Below are 19742 nucleotides of genomic sequence, written 5' to 3'. Positions count from 1 at the left end.
TGTGGTAGGAGGTAGCAGTGCTGGTTCAGGGTGCATCGTGATCCCCCCCCCCCCTGTGCTGTGTGGTAGGAGGTAGCGGTGCTGGTTCAGGGTGCGGTGGAGCAGAGGGTGAAGCTGCATGCCGAGCGCCTCCATAAGCCGGCCAAGCACAGGAAGGAGCTGCTGCCCGCCAAGGCCTTTAGCGCTACTGGTATAGTACACACACACCCACACGTGTACAACACACACATCCGCACGCGCGCACACACACACACACACACACACACACACACACACACACTCACACTCACACTCACACTCACATCCGCCGACACACACACACACACACACCGATCTACACTAACGCACACCCACTCACCAGTAAAGCAGTAATCTACATCCACAAAAGGAGATCGCCTCAAATGTTCTGCAGTGTAGGCAGCGTGGATGATTCTCTGTTTTTCTTGCAGATAGCGATCATTGAAATATTCAGAGGACGCTAATTAGAACACATGATTTATCGGCTTTGAATTCAAGCCACAGCTCATTCCTTCAACAATCAAGTCATTCATTCTCCTTTCTTATATTCCTCTATCAATCTTTCTTTGCTGTGTCTATCACCAGGCCTTGGATCTGAAGGGACTTTTATTTTTTTAGTTTTTTTTTTATGTTGAACTTGGCTCTTTTATTCGTTCGGCGCCACCACTTGTTCCATTTAAGCTCAGCTGCAGAGATATGACTCTTTACTGTACACAGGGGCAGGTTGCACAAATCCTCGAGAAGGGTGGGAAGGGAGTTTCAAAACATTCGGCAATGTGTGTCATGGCTACCTTCTCCATTGGAGAGGAGTGTGGGAGGAGAAAATAACCCGACTAGTTGAGGCACGGTTGGCTTTCGACAACCAGGGTGTGACCCGTGGAGACCAGCTCTGATACAGTGCTTTTCCTATTGTGTTCCCCTGTGTTTGCCTTGGCACATCTCGCACCCGGGTTTCACATGCACGTTGGGAGGCCATTAAACACAGCCAGAGCTAACCTCTTCCCAACGTGTTTTCTTGACACGCCTTTGTTGATGAGTTGTCAGGCAGCCTAATAAAATAGAAGGAAGAATGTTATTGTCAGTCAAATAATGAATCCATCAAAACACTAAAGCCGGTGAGAACGGCATACCAAGCAATCAGATGGAGGGCTGAGGGCCCCATGGGATCCACAGTCAGCTCATAAGAAACAAACCAGATTCGGGGCCGCTGTCAACCATTCTCTGGTTGTCTGGATTGACAACAAATTGAGAAGCCGCAGTTGCACAAGACAGGACAACATGCCTGTTACCGAATGGTTATGTCACGTCTTTAGTTTAGTTTAGTTTAGTTTATTAGGATCCCAATTAGCCATTACACTTGGCAACAGCTACTCTCCCTGGGGTCCACGTTTAACAAGACAAACATGCAATAAATCAACAATACACAAAAACAGGATAAAGAAGAAAAGAGAACGGTTGACAGAAAAAAGAGATAGAGAAAAGAAAAAAAAGAAAAACAATGTACAGTTATGACATCATAGAGAGGGAAAAGAAAGACATCATACATAGGTAAAATTGTTAAGTAGCAATTATGATGTTTCATAGCACCACTCCAAATACATCGCATAATCTACACACAATCTTTGACAATCTTTAATCGTTCTCTATTTCTCTTGACCCTGGACCATTACCTGTCCAGGTGAAAACAATTGAGACAATGTGGAGCTTGCAGCCTTTAGCAGCCAGCAGTTAAGGGCTGTTAACCAGAGCTCACTCAGCAGGCCTGGCCTGACTGTCAGAGGGGGATTACAGGGCAACCAGCCCCATAAAGTTTCTCCTGTAGCAAAAGAACAAGACTCTCACGCTACACCCTTTCCAGCTACGCCTTAGCCTCAGCTGCGCGTGTGCGTCTGCGTGTTTGCGTCTCCGTGTCTTTGTGTGTGTGTGTGTGTGTGTGTGTGTGTCTACGCGCGTGTGCGTGTGTGTGTGTGTGCGCGGCTGGGCGTGTGTTTATCCACTCAACAATCTCACATGCGTACGTGCACCTGCCCGTTGGTATGCAGATGCACAAGGGCCGCGGGCCGCGGCGTGGGCACAGTATAAACATGTTGTCAGCATTCGCACTTGCATCAAGCTCCCCGCGCGCACAGGCTGAGGTTTATTTGCAAACTTTCTCTGTGTATGCGGTCGGTGCTTTGTGCATCGTTGTGTGTGTACATACTCGCGCAGGGAGCGACCGTGAGGGAGTGACGCCGTGTTGCTGGGTTATAGCCTCCCCCCGGGTTAGGTGTGAACAGGCTGACAGGGTAAAGTTACTGAACAGCCTGACATGTATTCCCACTGACAGACTGCGGATAGACGGGCTCTGATGGGATGACTGTACTCAGAAAGGCAGGCAGGGAGATTGACAGTCTAGAAACTAGACAGACAACGATGTGCTACCGCAGACACGCACGCGTACACATACGCGCACAGAAATACAAACGGACACACATTCACATCAATGAAACCCACTCATACGAATAAACATTGACATGCAAAGTCACACACAAAATTCACATTTAGGAACATGCAGGCATACACAAATGCTCAACTGCACACCAACAGTCACAATGACTCACACATACACACAAACACACAAAATCAACTGTGTGAACAAGGGCGAGATGAGCAATAGTAAAATATGCATGTCAAAAATAATTGCGTTTCCTGCCGCGCTGCCAAGAACAAAACTATCGGAACATAGCTCCATTCCAATATCGGAGCACCACCACCAGCACCACCACCCCCACCCCCGACACCACCACCCCTCATGCTCTCCACCTCCCCACCCCTCACGTCCTCCACCTCCCCTCTCCACCCTCTCCTCATGACACGAACCAGAGTAGCGCCTCAGCGACGGCCTCGCCACAACCCACGGGCTCCCGGTCCTCTTAAAGGTCTTTAGGGAGCGTATTGACATTCTTGGCTTTTCGTTTGTGGCCCCACGTGAGCGAGCGAGTGAGCGAGGTAGAGCAGTGCTTGAGGAGGAGGGAGAAGAGAGAGAGAGAGAGAGAGAGACTGTGAGAAGCGCCGGGCTTGTTGGAGCCATAAAACACGGACCACAGACTCCTGGCTCTGGGAGGGAAGCCCGGCAGACCTCAGGATGGGTATTAAGTATGGGGGTCATTCTTTTACTTTTTTTTTTTTTTTCTCTGGCAGGGTCAAACGCTAACCTGCTAATCCTCGCAGAACTTCACAGAGCGTTCAAGAGGGGTCATACGGTGGTAGTGAAGATGGTTTTTCCCGCCGGTATCCCAATGAACGTGTCGGCTGTTTAGCCTCTTCTGTTTATTCATGTAGCCCCGCGAGCTACCTGAGGGAGGGATGTGTGTCAGACAGACGATGAGACACAGTGAGGCCGCGTGTGTATGTGTGTGTGTGTGTGTATATCTGTGTGTATATTTTCCACGTGGTGTGCACACACACGCGGGGCCTGACGCCTAAGGTGCCAAGTGCGGTTCTTTGTATTGATGTCTGGGCCAGGAATAGGACCTGGGTTCAGCGTGGAGCTGGGTTCAGCCTGTAAGGTGGTTGGCGGCGAGGACGCTGGTGCCAGTGTGGGCTCCACAGGCCCCACGCCCGCCCGCGCACCCGGCCCGCGGAACCGCGGAACGGCCTCAGCTGTTGGCTCTTCAAATGAGCCATCAACAGCTCAGAGCATTCCACCACGCTGCGACGTCCGCGTCCAGAAGGCATCCGAGGAATGGGATATTTGTGGACTTTGTGTTTTTTTTGGGGGGGGGCGTTTATTTAGTTAAGTTGCATTTTTTTGTCCGCCAGTGTTTGCTTTTGTGTGTGTGTGTGTGTGTGTGTGTGTGTGTGTGTGTGTGTGTGTGTGTGTGTGTGTGTGTGTGTGTGTGTGTGTCTTAGTGCAGCACACATAACACCCATTGAACATGTCATAGAGGTTTAGTCCCTTATCTCTTGGGAAGATAAATCCTGCCAATTTCCCTAAATCTCAGCTGCCAATTTTTTTTTTAAATGTCAGCCACACCCCCCCCCACCCCCCCGAAACTTCTCTTCCTCCTCCACCCTCTCCTTCTTCTTCTCTTCCATCTTCATCTTCTTTTTGCTTTTTTTTTTAAGGCATGCTACTTGAGAATTCATGATTAGCTCATAGTGATGTGATTTATTTATGTTTTGAGAGTGCTGGACACGGGGAACTTTTCCCACCAAAACCTCTTGGCTCTGGCCAAGCATAAATGGACACGCTGGACCCTAGAAGGCTGGGGAGCCGGGGGGAGAGCTTGGGAGAGGCTCGCTGCATTCCCTCTGCTGGACTGCAGCACACCCACATTTTTACAGGGTAATTACACATGGAAGAATGAGCGGGTAGTGGGTTCTCTGTGTTTAGAGGAATACTTTTTTTTTTTATGCGTGCGTGTGTTATTTGATACGAGAGGCATTCAAGGGAGGAAGCTGGTGGTTTACGCTGTTTGAATGTACTGTCCCGTCTTCTGTTGGTGGAGATGCCCTGATCTGCCCCTGCAGGAATGAGTGGGAAGCCCCTATTTGTCAGATCAGGACCATGAATAACAATGCAATGTCCCAAAGCATATTATCATTCAGACGGGAATAAAACAACTATTTGCCTTTACTTATTGTTTCATCTTATCTAATCTTACTTAAGTAGTTGACTTAAGGATATCGCTACATATTTGGTTCTCAGTCTAGTTCTATTTACGACTCGATTCGATGTATTCGGTGAGCTGTGTGTGTACTGTGTGAGCGTCCCCCCCACTTCCCATGTCCCCAATGGGGGGGCGTAAAAAGAGACGAGTCCCCTCCAACACAGATTCAGCTAAAACACCATTTCAACCGCACACATGCCTCACGTCCAAGCATCCAAAGCGTCAACCTCGCTATCGATTCGTTGCTTGGTCGTTGGTTCCCCCGGCCCTGCCGCACCCGCCCCCCCTCCCCAGCCTCCAGCGGCCACGGCGAAAGTCCCCACCGCGGTACCCAGCCTCCTCGCCCTCTTCCTGGCCAGGGCCAGAAGCTCGGGTCCCCTCTCTCTCTCTGGCTCTCCCCTCTCACACAGGTGGTGGGGCTTTAGGGGGAGGGAACACCTGCCAACCCGTTCCCCCATGGCCACTGCAGGCAGCGCAGGCATTTTCCCAGGCTCCCCAGATGAATGGTCACTAATAGCCGTGGGAGAGAGCTTTGCGAGCCATGCACAGTGTACCACTGACTCCCCTTGGCAGCGTCTACCGAGGAGGCTTAAAGCTGCCCCGGACAGGGCCGCCGCGGACGGAGCACAAGTGTTGCCGGATTGCTTTACTTGTGTGAGAACGTGTTTACGAATGACCCACCAAGAATGCGGAGGATGTGTGAAGAGCAAAAAATGAAGGGGCGGGATGTCCTTGTGTGTGTGTGTGTGTGTGTGTGTGTGTGTGTGTGCGGGGGTTAATTATTGCCTTTCCTATTGCCTTTCTTTGCGGGGCGCTCGTAAAAAACGGCCTGCAGTGTTGACGTGTGTCCGAGAGTGTTTCGGTCAGCGAGGCATTTCGCTAAAAGACATATTCTCCCTCCCCTGGTGATGAAAGGATCCACGCTCAGTGCGTCCGCCCGAGAGACTCTGGGGCTCAAGTTATTGTGTCGTGTGACAACCTGTATGATTAGACCCCCCCCTCCACCACCACCACCACCAGCCATTGCTATTAATACGTGTGTCCGTTGTGTGCGGCGTGGCCTGCCTACCCAGAGCAGAGTGCAGGCTGTAAATAGAGAGGCATGCCTGTGGCAGGGTTACCTGCCCCTTGCCGCGGCCTTGCCGGCTGCAAGGCTGCCTGGGATCAAGGCGGGTGGGTGGACAGGGGGGATGGGGGGGAGAGGTGGGGGGGGGGGGGGGGGGGGGGGGGGGGTTGCATGGGAGGAAGGGGGGTGGGAGGATGGGGGGTGGGCGACCTGTGACAGGAACAAAGGAATTCCAAGGCCCTGGATGGAAATGGATACCAATTGGAGTAGCCACCCCAAGCCTCTGCCATCCACCCCCTTTTCCACTCCCCCCCCCCCCCCCACTCGCCCGCCCTCCCAACCTCCATTCAAACCCCTCCGGCCCCCTGGTGCTTTGTGGTGTTGCCGTGGCCCTGCAAATCCTGCCTGTAAGCCCCTGGCCTTACTCAGCAGCTACACATTGGACAGTCTGACTCCAGCGCTAACCCCTCTCGCCATTCTGGCCTGCAACACACACGCATGCACGCACGCACGCACGCACGCACGCACGCACGCACGCACGCACGCATGCACACACTCATGCGTATCCACACGCACGCACGCACGCACGCACGCACGCACGCACGCACGCACGCACGCACGCACACACTTTTATCCCCAAACACACTTTTATCAACATGCATCCACACACACGTTCTCTATTATCTCCTCTATCCTTTTCAATTCCATCCCATTCACTTGGTCTTCATGCTCCATCTCTGCCTCTTGTCTCCTGGTGTTCTGCTTTTGAGTTCCCTCTCTCTTTCACTCTCGCTCTCTCTTTCTGTCTCTCTCTTTCTTGCTCTCTCTCTCTCTCTCTCTCTCTTTCTCCCCCAATCTCTCTCCCTCTCCCCCACTCTCTCTCTCCCCCCACAGGGTCAGCTGCAGTCTCTTAGGACATGACCGCAGCCCCAGTCATGGCTGTCACACCACACTCTTTCCCATATAATTAGGGCAGAGGAATGGTAGCCTGAGCACGGATCACATTCATGTGACTGTTCCCCCCCCCATTTCAACCGCAGCTTGGTCAGGGCGACGGCCCTCGCTCTCCTGAACCCGGGCTCGGTCGCCAGGTCCTACTGGAGTGAGCACTGTTTCAGAACTTATGCTCAACATGTCTGAGGTCGGCTGTGTTTTCCTCCTACGCACGCCGGTTGATGTTTTAAATGAGTAGTATCCCATATCTCTTACATATCATATTATCTCCTTTGGGCTTTAGTGTGAGTGTGTATGTGTGTGTGTGTGTGTGTGTGTGTGTGTGTTTTATGTGTGTTTCAATGGAACAGGTGTCATGGCTGCACAGTGTGCCAAATCGACCTTGTGCTGTCCGAAACAGCGAGCTCTGAGATGGCGATAAAGCGACGCTGCCCGCCGGTGTAATTCGGCCTTTATGCATTTATTTCTAGGTACAAGGTCACTACAGCCCTTAAAACATAAAATAAACAGCTTTTATGAATTATGGATACCGGCTATACACTTGTTTAACCCCTCGTGTTACCTGGCATGTTGTTGGCAACGTTGGCTTAACACAGAACAAAATCTCCATGTTTTCTGTTGTGAGCCTTCATCCATCTAGATTAATAATCAGCACGGCCTCGCAGATTTACAAGGGGAACCGGCAATCACGGGCACTCTGGGTCTGATGGGACCTTGATCGGGGGGGGGAGGGTTCAGAGAGGTTGTGCAACACAGAACTCGAGTGCTCTCCAAGAATCACACAACATTTATCCAAAGTAGCTTAGAATGAAAAGAGGGGAACGGCTTCACACTCGTTTGATCAGCGGCTTGTTGTGCCTGAGTTGTGTTGTTGGTCAGTGCTCTGCTGCAGGAATCTTTATGGCCGCCGGTGCTAATTAGTACGTAATGATTGATCAAAGCGACCGTTTGTGATTCTTTTATCAGGCCATGTTTCTATTTTTCCCCAAGAGGATTGTCCTTTGCTCTGAACCCCCCCCCCCTTCCCCCGCTCCGATCACCATGGTCACATGCTGCATTATAGGTTGGCCCCAAGCGCTAACACGCTGCGTCCCATTTCGTGACCGCGAGCAACGGTTCACCCAAATGTTTAATTGAGCGCTCATGTGCAAATATTGTTTCAGGTGGACGTTGAGCCAGATGATAAGGCACTGTGCTCCGACACGACACACGCTGAGAGAGAGAGGGAGAGGGAGAGAGAGAGGGAGAGGGAGAGAGAGAGGGAGAGGGAGAGAGAGAGGGAGAGGGAGAGACCGGGGGAGAGACCGGGGGAGAGCGCTGTTCTTCCTGGAAAGCCCCTTAACCCCCCCCCCAGACTCCCCCCCCCAGACCACCAACTTCCACCTCCTCTCCCGTACATGCGGCCAGCTTCCTCATGCTCTCATGTAACTCTGCCCCGTCCCCCCGCTAGAGAAGCCAACAATGTCAGAGACAAGGGGAGAGTTTTTGATCAGACAATATTGCCCAGCCCGGCGCACAACTTGTCGTCCTGTGTCATTAATACGATGCTTCCCCTGGCCCACTGACAAATATACAGCCAGAATGCTGCTTTCCAAGACCCCCCCCCCCCCCCGTGTCCCCCCTCCCCCTTGTCACTGTGTTGTGCTCAGAACAGTATAGGGTGGTTGTTTTGGGAAGGACTACGTATGTGTGCACAGATACTGCATTTTCGTGTGCGTTGAACAACAAGAGCAGCAGTGGGCAGTGGTGGAGGGGGGGGAAATACAAGAAGAAGAAAAAAAGAAGTGGGCCAGGCTTTAGGCTCTGTGGCTGTTTTTAATGATCTCCTCAGGATATGACTGGAGTTAATGAAGTCTGCACCATGGGGGCTTACCTTTGACCCTGGCCCGAATACCTCTCGACCCTCTCTGTTCCGTCTTACAGTGCTAGTTACTCCGGGTGCCTTTGGTTTGTTGACTTTTCTTTCCCTTCATTGTTTTCCCAGGAAGCGGTGAAAGCTGTGGGGATGTGTGAGTGTGTGTGTGTGTGTGTGTGTGTGTGTGCGACTCACTGCACAAGTACATTAAAATACCCTTGGCAGCCGACCCGGTACTCGCCTGCATCTTGTTCTCGTTCCGCAGTTGTCTTTGTGGTTGTGTTTGTCGATGGCTGACGCGAACTCCACTCCGAGACCCCTCTGCATTTTCCTAGCATGTCTCCGGGGCCATTGCGTGACATTGCTTGTTTACTGAACGGTTCGATCCGTCATAATGTTGTTCGGCGGCAGGTTTTGACACATCAGCGGACGGGCCGGGTCATCCGCCCTCGAGGAAGTCAGGAAATCAGAGCCGCTCTTCCAAGGTTCTCTCCCCACACAGAGCAGCGGTCTCTCTCTCGCTGCACTGTGAGTTCGAGTGGCCGCAGAGAGAGAGGCCACCCATTCCCTGGGGAGGCACCCCGGCAAAACTGTTTGTGAGAGAGAGACATGAATGTAAGCTTAGCACGAGAAAGCCCGGGCGATTGGCCAAGAGCAACTCTGCGCTGCACAGGACGTTATGAAGTTGAAGCAACAGCTGATGTCTTGAGTCAGGCCGACATGGAGTTGGGAACCAAGTCCGCGTCCAGACGTCCCTGTCAGACTTTGTCCTGGGAATTGGCCGAGCTCAACCCACCAGGGGAAAAGGCAACTGGAATACTTGTCGAGCACAGACATGAGGCAAAAGAGTGTAATGGGCTGAATCAAAGCTCTTCCAAAAACACAGAGAGCCATCCATGGGCAGTGAGATGGTTGTTTCCTGGTGGCTCCATGATCCCTAGAATGGGCAGGGAAAACAGAACCCAGCTCCAGTTCTCCATTCCTCTCTGAGTAGGCATCCAGCGCGGTAATAGACGACCACGGGGGCGTCCTGCTAAAAGAGAAACGTTGGATTCTTTCCTCATAAAGGAACGGTCCCAGACAATTAAGGTGCCCTGCAATCTGTATTTATAGTAATGCATGGTTTGTTTGTCGACATCCTTGCGTAATAAATGGCTTGATCCACGGTGTTGTGTAAATGCCACCAGACCGGAGATAATTAAAGCATACTGTTTCGGATTGGGCCGTTTAAAAGCAGTAAGGGTCTGAATCAGAACCAGTCAGAAGTCTTCTATCCGGCCCTCTCTCTTGTCCTGAAAATTGACAAAACTGCAGGGCATGGACCTTTCTTTGTAGGTGGCGATTTAAGTGATGCAACTTTTATTCAAGCATTTTTAAAACACAGCTGGAAGAGTGGAGATACCATATGAGGTCAAAGGCCCATATTTGGCAGCCATTAGTGTGTTGGGAAGGAAAGGATAAGAAATAATATATATATATTTTTTACATATGTACAGAATCACATTTGGCATAGACTTAATCCAAAACAATATAAGGGTGCCCTGAACTAAAACACGGTGGTAAACTCGCACTTTCCAACTTGTTAGTCGCATTGAAACACCAAGGCTGCCTATAGAAAACCAGCCACGAAACATGTCCTGTATATCATTCTGAGCTGCCACACGACCCACCTGTTGCCGGGAGACCCCTAGCCTAAGGGGCCCCACAGAGAATGCACCTACAACCATCTCCACCGCGGCCCATGATAGCACTGCGGACCTTTCTATAGAGGAAGTCCTCTCCTACACTTAAAAAACCCGAACCAGTTACAGCTTATCCTCGAACAGGATGTCCATATTTGGTTCCGCTGATCAAAGCGCATTTGGAACCATAAAGAAGTGTTTCCAGGGAACCATGGCTCTATTATAAGGTCGCACCACAGGAGGCCTTTTGAAGTCCCTGCATTTGCAACGCTTTAGTTATGCACTCTGTACAATAATAGAATACATTTCAACCTGTATGCGAGTTTCTCACACAGAATGCCCACTCCTGTAAAACGATCCGTCTTCAAAGAGAGAGAAGACGGAGCAGCAGCCAGAAAAAAAACGAAACCCACCTCTTTACCAACAGCGCCGATTGATTACCGATTAGGCTCATTATTATAGACTTTGTAGCTTTGCAAGTTAACAAACCATTGCTAGGCAACAAGTGTAGGAATAAGCCGTAGGCGTTTTGCCTAAGGGCAAATCCAGGGTGAATCTTCAAAGATTCACCCTGGAGGGTAATACATTCTTCAGCAGGAGCCAGACCGGCAAGTTCAGCAGCCTGTCACACTGATAATAGCTGCGGTGTATTATCTATGAAATATTAGGGTGTATTGAGATGTCAGGCGTTTTCCTTTTCAGTTATTTTTGTCCTCGGTTTACCAGGTGTCTAGACTTGCACTGGTGATTAAGGAGGAAGGTAATGTGGAGGGATGGTAAACAAGAAGTGATGCCAAGATAAAATCGATTGATCATGTCAATAGATATCTCTTCTTTTATTCACCATATTCAACATATTAGAAAGGATGTGCTATTTCTTCTTCTTTTTTTCCCTGCATAATGCACAATAGGATACAACGGCATAGCCTTCTGATCTCACTTTTGCTGATAAAGTCAAACAAAATTTGTATATCTAATAGCATGCAGCTACTGTTTATTCCATCCACTTAGATGTTGACCATGCAGCCCAGTCCACATGCCAAGGGGAAGAGACGGAGACGGTGCCATCAATCATTAGCCAGTGGGCTTTCTGTCCACCTGTGACAGTTTTGTGGCGAGACGTTTTCTCTAATACCATGTCATTACCTACTGTTCCCCCCAAAATGGCTGCCTCTTCGAAGATGATAATTAGATGCTACAATTGAACAGGGAATTCCCTAGCCAACAGTGAAAGGGAGGGAGGGAGGGAGGGCATTGACATACGCCAAATTGACCAGTATGAAACCACGTCCTGTCTACTAAACATATTATATTCAACACATCTTGTCCACCCTTCCTAAGCCACCCCATCTTGGTATGTGATCATTATCGTGGGATTTATTTAGGGGCTAAACGTCCATTATCAGTGGTTTTAAAATCTGCCCCATGGATATAAATTAGTTTCCAGAAGCTGATGGCTGAGTCTAGAGATGATAGCCAGGTCCATGGGTTCCAACCCACCACGACTCCAGGTCTTCTGCTTGATGTGAACCGCCGCAGAGCTGGACACTGATGGCCCCTCGAACCGTCCGTAGCAGGGCACACCCATTGGGGCAGCAGCAGCCCCTCTTTCAGATTTGTTTCCCCCCCGGGACAGTTGTGTTGTTTATTAGCAACAACTGTGTTGCGTGTGTTCGCCGGGCCCCCGCTTTCGGTCAACAAATTCCGACCAGATTAGGCAACAGGCCTTCGTCTTTGCCCGGCGCATCGCACATTCCGCACATAATGACAAAGTTGCGCTTACGGCCTGGCCGGGCATCCAGCTGAACGCAGAGCCGGGCCGACTCTCGCTAATGCTAATGCTAATCCTAATGCTAATTATTGGGCTCCTTGCACATCAACAGTCAAACCCCAGAATGAGGACAGCACTGTCGATGTCGTGCATTATTAAAGGGCCAGGCCACATAAACAGATTGAGGCTCTTGTTTTGGTACTGGGAAGAGTTTTAAACAAATTTTGTAGATATCTAATATAATCTGTGTAATCAGTTGCAGTTTATAATAGATGCCACCAACCACACGTTTTACATCACTTCTCTGTGTCGTCGGCCGGCAGAAGGAATAGTATTTAGACTTTATGCTGTTTTTGCGGTATAAACATGAAAACACAGAAAAAGCATCGCCGTTTACTGATACTCTGCGAGCTAACAGCAAAGGTGAACACAAGGCTGTCCTTGTGGTTCCAAAGCTGGTTAAAGCCTTTTGAGTGGTAAGTCGAAGTTTGATGCCAATAATTCAACTTGGCATCAAACTGGCACCATTCAAACACATTGACCATGAGTTATTTTAGGAAAGTACCAATAAAGCAATGCAAATAAAATAGAAAAGCACAAGGTTTTGCTACTCTCCTCTGCTGTTCAGTTTGAACTGGAAGTGTGTGCTCCTGGTTCCATCCAGCCATACTGTCCCCCCATCAGCGGAGGTCGCGGTGAACCAGTAGTGAAACCAGTAGTGAAACTCATTCCCAGCAGAGTCTCACACAGGAGCGATCATATTTGCGTTGGCCCATCCCATCGTTGGCCTCCTTTATCCATCTGCTTTGTCCACCTGTTTTGCATGGGCCTCATATCGATTTGAATAGCAGCATCAGAGTAGTGGCAACTCTCTCTCACTGCACCCTCATGCAATGGATCGGATTATCAAACATCAGCATTCCAAACATTCATATAAAAAAGCCGGCAGAAAGGGATCAAGTATTCAGAAACAATGTTTTTTGCCTGTTATTTAAGTACATTTTTTTCCCTTTGTTTTGGTAGGTACAAGCTTCAACCTGGTGGCGAATTTTCTGAAGAGACATTACAACCTCAGATGTCTTGTAAAAGATCGCTATGGAGGTATGCTAGACCTTTTTTTTTTACCTTCAATACGTCTGTTTAATGGGCCTTCTCTCGGGGCTCCCACTAGGCCACATCTCACGCGAAAGTGAAGAAAGTGCTGCCTGGGCTCGCAGCGGTCAGAATGTTTACCTCCCTTCCCCCTTGTCATTCCCACGTCCTGTTCTTACCTGCTCAGGTGTTGCGAAGCGAGCAGACAACCATTAAGTGATTCTCCAGCATAGGGATTGGGTAAGGGGGGGGGGGGGGGGGGGCGTGACGGGCCCATGGTCTTCAGAGGGCAGTAAGAATCCATCTCTCCGGTCTGTCTACAGCCACTGACCCTAGGCCAACTTATTCCAGAGCCCAAGGTGATCCCCTTCCTGTCGTTGGATTTAATTCCTGCTCTCACGAGATGTTGATGTTCAAGTAGCACTTGGACCTGCTGCAAGCTGTGGTCTTGACCTCAGTGAGCAGGTCCCCCTCGCGTTAAGTGACACACGCTCAACTACTGTAAATAAAAGATGTTCCATTTGTAATTCGACTTAGACAAAACACTCCAAAAAAAAACACTTTTTGGCTCTGGTGTTTCACGCTAGTAAATGTTTATGTGTCAACGTAACAACAACACTGGGGCAACCAAATATTTAGAGAGAAACGCTTGGGACCACACACGATGTTATTAGCCGTTCCGATTCTCGATGTCACAAATCTTGTCAGTCATCGGGTAGTTAAGTTATGTTTTTATTATATGGACTAGTTCATCTGAAAAAGGATTTACTACGTCCCGCTAATAGATTATCAAGCTGCCGACGTGAACGATACAAAAATAAAAATAGTTCCTAGTGCTTCTACGGTCTTACCCCCGGAGCAGATAAAACATCGGAATCGCTTCCTTTGAGGCCGTTTTTGTCGAACGTCAAAAACGTCGTAATAATTCACGCCGTTCACGTGGCTCATAAAGGCCGCCAACGGTCTGTAAGCTGTCATCTTCTCCTCGGTCTGAGGTCTAGTAAAGACTTGGAGCTCGTTCGATGGCCTCACCAACCTCCACCGCAAAACTATCCACCCCCCCCGCCCCCCCGCCCGTCTTAAGTCGGACCCCCCCCCCCCCCCCCTCCTGGAGTCTGAGCCCGCACTTATTAACCAGCCCTGCTTTGCTCTCTGTCTTGTGTCTCCTCCCCGGCCCGCAGAGCTGCGTGTGTTTCCTGAGCGCGGCGTGGTGTGTGTGAGCCGTCCGGAGGATGCCTCGGCGCGGCCCGGTAACCCGAACCAGGCGGCGGTGAGTGCTGTTTATACTCCGCCGTTTCCTCTTTTAGTCGCCTGGTAAAGAGAGAGAGGGAGAGGAAGAAAAAAAGAAAAAACGACCCAAAACACTCCCGGCCGCACGGTTTCTGTGTGTTATTACGGAGACGCCGTGCGCCAAGTTGTACGAAAACCCCACCGCCGCCACCACCCCCCCCCCCCCTACCCCCCTCGCCGACGTTATATACGCTAGACCTGTTTACACACGGTGGTCTCCCATCCCGCTGGGCGTGACGCGGCTAAGCCCCCTGAACCCAGCCATGGGGAAAAGCAGGGGGAAGAGGCTCTGAAGCCAAGGTGTCGCTGGAAGAGCCAGGGATTAGCCAGGGCCCCCCGAGAGTCTATGTGTCGCTGCTGTCGCCGCCATGGGAGCGCGGCCCCTGGGGTTTAATAAGTAAAGCAAATTAATAATCAAGTGGGTCGTTAGAGGGCACCAAGCGCTCCTACGGAGGAGTTGTTATCTTTATTTGATGTGTGAACCAGTGAAAGACAATAAACCACGGATTCAAGGATGGTTGCACAACGTTACATTCGAGGACAAGGACGTCTTCTCGTCAGCAAAATAAGCTTCGGGTGTTATCTCAGGAGATCTGCTTACACAGTAATAAACTCCGTCCCAGCCAGCGTGGAACTTGATCATTTGAGATCCTGAGCCCAAGGTTTGCCCAGTTCAGGTTTGTGCATACATTGTATTTTTTGCTCTTCTTTTACGGAAATGGAAAATGCGTTTCGATGTAGTGTTTTGGTTCCAGTAATGCCGTCCACATGCACAGGAAAAACAAACAATCAAAACAAACAATTTCTTTATTTGGAGAACATCCCGGAATAGTTTCCACATGGTAAGGCGGAAACCCCTTTTGTCTCTAAAGACAACAGAGGCATTGGCTCCCCCGGTGCCTAGCGGGAACAGTGGACGGCTTTAACAGGCAGACGTATCTAAAATTACATCAAATGTGCAAGTTATTTTCCCTTTAAGAATGCCTCCCACTGCTGCCCCTGCGTTCGCCAGGAGATACGCGGCTTGCACGCTGGAAGGGGGGAACATTCTGCCTTGTCAGCCCAGCAGTGCAGTCAGAGGCTGTGTTCAGACTGCCTGCAAACGGAGGAGGAGGTAGGGGGTGGGGGGTGTGTGGGGGGGGTTACATTTTCGATCGTCTCACAAAGATGTATTTTTTCGCTCGTGTGGCGTGAAAAATGGAAGCAATAAAAAGTAACAACGTGAAATAAATGCGATTTCATTTGTTTCCATTCTGGAAGCGCGGAAGGGGGAGGGCCTGCTTAGAATTTAATAACAAGAAAATCATCTGCAGAGATCCGTCAGACTGGGTCTGTTAGCTCGGTTTAGGTTGCGTAAGATTTATAAGGTTGAGCGCCGGCCAGAAAGTATGCAGGAGACTTGCTGATAAAAAAAAATAAAACCTCTGGCCGGGCAGCCGTGTGACGCTAACTAGCGTAGCGGGGCCAGCTGGGGGGGGGGGGGGGGGTGGCGTGAGTGGGAGGGGCTAGTGGGAGGGGCTAGGGAGTGTCCGGAGCTCCATTCCTGCAAACAAAGACAGCGGTCCCGGCTGGTCAGCATTCTGTTATTTGTACAATATATCAGTTATAGGATGTGATTTTAATGATAACATTATGGGAATAACTGAATCGATCAGCATTGAATGTAAGCTACGAGCGAGTTGAAATGTAACGCATTACGACTTTAATTCAGACATCTAATCGATTGAAGTATACATCTAATTATCCAACCATGTATTTGTTTATGGATCACTTCTAATGTGGTTAAAAATCGAATAAAGCTTGTTAGGAAAAGTGTTTACGGTGTTACTTCAGTCCTACAAACAGTTCTTCCTGTGTACGTGTACATTCTTGTCTGGGCTGTTGATATGATTGTCTGCAGTCCGGCATCATGCGCCATGATTGATTGGATTCAGGTGGAGGGGCTGCTGGGTGTTTTCCCCTTCTTAATGTGTATATCATGTTGCACTAAATGTCCAAGTCATGGGTCTTTTAGACTGCAGCTCTCTTGTTTTTTTTTTTCCCCCCCTCTCCATTCATGTGAAGGGCAAGTATCTGTTGACCAGTGCTCGGCTGAACCCACTCCCTCCCAGGAGTATTCTGGGAAAGTATGGTGGAGCCTCTCACCTTGGCACCGAGATCAAGGGCAGACATCGCTCCCATCACATCCCGTGATCAGTGGCCGTGTTTTTCTATGGAGGCTTTTTGCTATTGTTTCCCTTTGAAAGTCCTCCGCAGTCTCCATCCACCATTTGGCGTCCAATGAAAGCATCGATTGTAATATTCTGAGCGGAGCGGGCGCAGTCGTCAGTGAAGAGTTCAGATGGTGTAACTGAGTTTTCCAGTTCAAGGAGGCACCGCTGTCGATTGCGTTCCTCCTCTCAGGATGTGGTTCTCGGGGCTCGCTCAGTGCGAGCCGAGGGATTTGGAGGGGTGGGAGTGCTGTGGCAGGGCTGCAGCCAGCCCAGCCTCCACACTGCTGCGGTCTGCAGAGGAAAGATACCAGACGGCAAGACTCAAAGTATTTCAGATGACAGGAATAATTATTTGTTTACTTCCTCCACTCATTTGTCAGATTTAGTATTTTGTGTGCGATTTTGCTCGGTGCCAGGAAAGTTCGAAAGCTGAACTTCATGAACGAACAAAACAAAAAGACGGAGTGAGTCGCAACTGTTTGTCAGTGGGCTAATATCCGATAATGAGTCTGTCGAAGATGTATGTCAGAAGTAATCAACGGTCTAAGAGGGGGTCTTTGAGTCCACGACTGTTGACATTGCGAGCCCGTTGCTGCTCCTTGCCCGGCTCCCAGACCAAAGAAAATTATTGTTTTCTAACTTTTTTGGTCTGTGTGTAATTTGTTGAACAAAATCCATCGACCACAGTGGAAACGTAGCCTCACCAAATTAGCACTTTTCATAAGGTCAAGGGGTTACGTTGTGAGGGAACCAGGGTGACATCATGGTTCTGCTCTTGCCCAGTCCAGTGAGAGTCAGCTTCATGCTGCTCTTTATCCGACGTGCCCGACAGCTCTCGCATTGTGTGCACACAGTTTAGTGACATCCTGAGCCCTGCTTCAGGCCTGCGGATGTCGTGGATTGACAGTAAAACTTTGCCTTTTGAAAGGCAAATCTTCATAGTTGGAGCGTTTGCATGATGCTGTGGGAACCGGCTAACCAAAAGCAAAAGGCAGCTCTTTCTGACCGTGCGCCCGATGTAGCCTATTTGTATTTCAATTGACATTTAAAGCGTGTGAAGGACTTATAAAGAGATGCCCCCGCCTCTTTCGTGAGTCAGCACAAGAGGAGAAGGGGGTGGGGGGGGGGAGGCTGGGAAAAGACTGTGGCTGTTGTTTTGTAGTAGGGCGTAGAGCGGGCAGCCAAGGTGAGGGCCCTGCTGGGCTGAAGAAGGCTGGATCAAAGGCACAGCAGATGTGATTCTGTCCCCCCTTCCCTTGCAGCAACCCTGACTTCCCTCTCCCCCCTTTGGCACCTGGAACACTCTGTTTTTGCTCATGACCTCAGCGATGCCTCTGCTGCTACAACGGTTTTACCACAGCACGGCAACAGCTCACTCAAAATGGCCCCGGAGAAAGGACAAACTTTACTCGTTTCTCTCGTCCACCCCGGTGCAGTTTTTGCGGCGTTAGGGAGAAACCCTACAGCGCAATTAAACTGCAACCGCAAGCAGCAAACACACTGGAATCCACCGATATGAGCCGATCAGTCACAAAGGGATTCTAATAAGCCGGGCACCGCCACCAGACATAGTTGTGTTGGGTTACTTTGCGAATTACCGTGCGAATAAAAACAGATTCCCTGTCTGGTGTGTGTCTAGATTGAAGAATGTGATGGATAGTCATATACAGTACTTCAGACTCACTCTATACTCTAATACCTGACACCCTTGCGGCTGTACTTAGCATGGGGGGGCAGAGTTACAGGGCTGGCCGGTCTCGGCGCTTACAGATGGAGCCAGGGCGGGGCCAGGACTTTCTCATTGTGAGGGATAACAACACTCCTCCTCTTTATAGCAGTATGCGCCCCTACATGTCTGTGGGCTTTGTTGCATGGGCGATGCGGTGAGCTTAGACAAATAGCGCTCGTTTCTTCTGTGGGCGTGGAGAGATATTTGCGTTTTTGCCCTGTTTTTACGAGGGCAAGTGCCGACAGTGAAATGGCTAAACGTGTGTGTATCTATTGTGCTTCAGCTTAGGTTTAATAACTCAAGAACCCAAATATAGGAATTAAGTAATTAATAATCTCTTTACAAAACATGAAAATCCATCAATGTCCTAATGGTAGTTAGGATGGCTTCTTGTGGATTTAGCTTCATGCAATCAAGGAACATTTAAACCCCTATTCAGACTGTGTGTGTTTGTGTGCAGGAGGGAGTTGTATAGAAGAACACGTGTTCATATCGCCTCTGTGGTAAAAGTTAAGTGTCTCCACAGCTTTTTCTTCATGGAACGAACCTGGAAGTTTTCCAGGGTTTCTCTTTTATCACACACACTATCATAGTAAAAGTGTATATTAACTCCTGCAATGCCTTCCAAAGCAAACCAATATAGCGCACCATTAATAGACAAATACCCAGTTACACCATTTTAGGGCGCCCATGGTAGAGTGACAATAAAAATATATATCATACACCCCATTTTATTTCCTTCGGGACGGGGGGCAGGGATGGGATCGGGGAAGCAGTCTGATCCTGTGAGACCACCAGCTACCAATAACCGCTCCATCACTTGTATACAATTGACCACAGCTCCCCCAGAGAAACTAATATTATCGTCCGAATGTGGCTTGAGCCCTCGCCAGACATGTAAACCAACTAACCAGGCCGGGGGCCAACATGGCCCTACCAGACTGCAGGCAGCGACGACCATTACGTTTGAGTCCAACACGTTGGATAATTCTAGTGGATATAGGAGTAGACATGGAGACTACTTATCTCAAATATATGCCCACACTTAAACACATACTGTTCAGATCCTGAGAAGAGGTTAAGTATCCAAAGCCAAAACCAGCTTTCCTTAGCAGTGCCGCACTGTCAAGGTCTATTAGGCCAGAATAGCCCTATTACGTTCAAGAGCAGCAGCATTGAAAACAAAGATAACCCGATATGATCTGCAGATCAGTTTTTACCGACCCCTTTATCTCAGGATGTATAAGAGGAGTCTATGAATCACCTCGAAACAATCTGCTATCTGTCGCACGTCGGCCTCACGCAGGTCACGCAGAGACGGAATGAAATGCGGGCCGTGACATTTGGATAACGGCGTCTCGTAAAAACCGAATCGTATATTCCCACCCCACCCCATCCCTTATTTTCCAGCGTTATCCTT

At 49.6% G+C, this 19742-nt stretch overlaps 1 protein-coding gene across 4 annotated transcripts in view; it reads left to right on the top strand.

The window, feature by feature from the left end:
* Positions 1-19742, top strand: part of slx4ip (SLX4 interacting protein) — a 34837-nt gene that overhangs the window by 9515 nt on the left and 5580 nt on the right. For all 4 annotated transcript variants that reach the window (XM_060072952.1, XM_060072951.1, XM_060072954.1 and 1 more), the window contains 3 exons: positions 70-190; positions 13022-13099; positions 14272-14360. In XM_060072952.1, the coding sequence (XP_059928935.1) occupies positions 70-190; positions 13022-13099; positions 14272-14360 (288 nt within the window). The remainder of the gene's footprint in view (positions 1-69; positions 191-13021; positions 13100-14271; positions 14361-19742) is intronic.

Source organism: Gadus macrocephalus, chromosome 15 (genome assembly GCF_031168955.1).
Source record: "Gadus macrocephalus chromosome 15, ASM3116895v1".
Classification (NCBI taxonomy): Eukaryota; Metazoa; Chordata; class Actinopteri; order Gadiformes; family Gadidae; genus Gadus; species Gadus macrocephalus.
The sequence above is the reverse complement of the archived record's forward strand: the minus strand, read 5'-3'. Positions and strand labels throughout refer to the sequence as shown.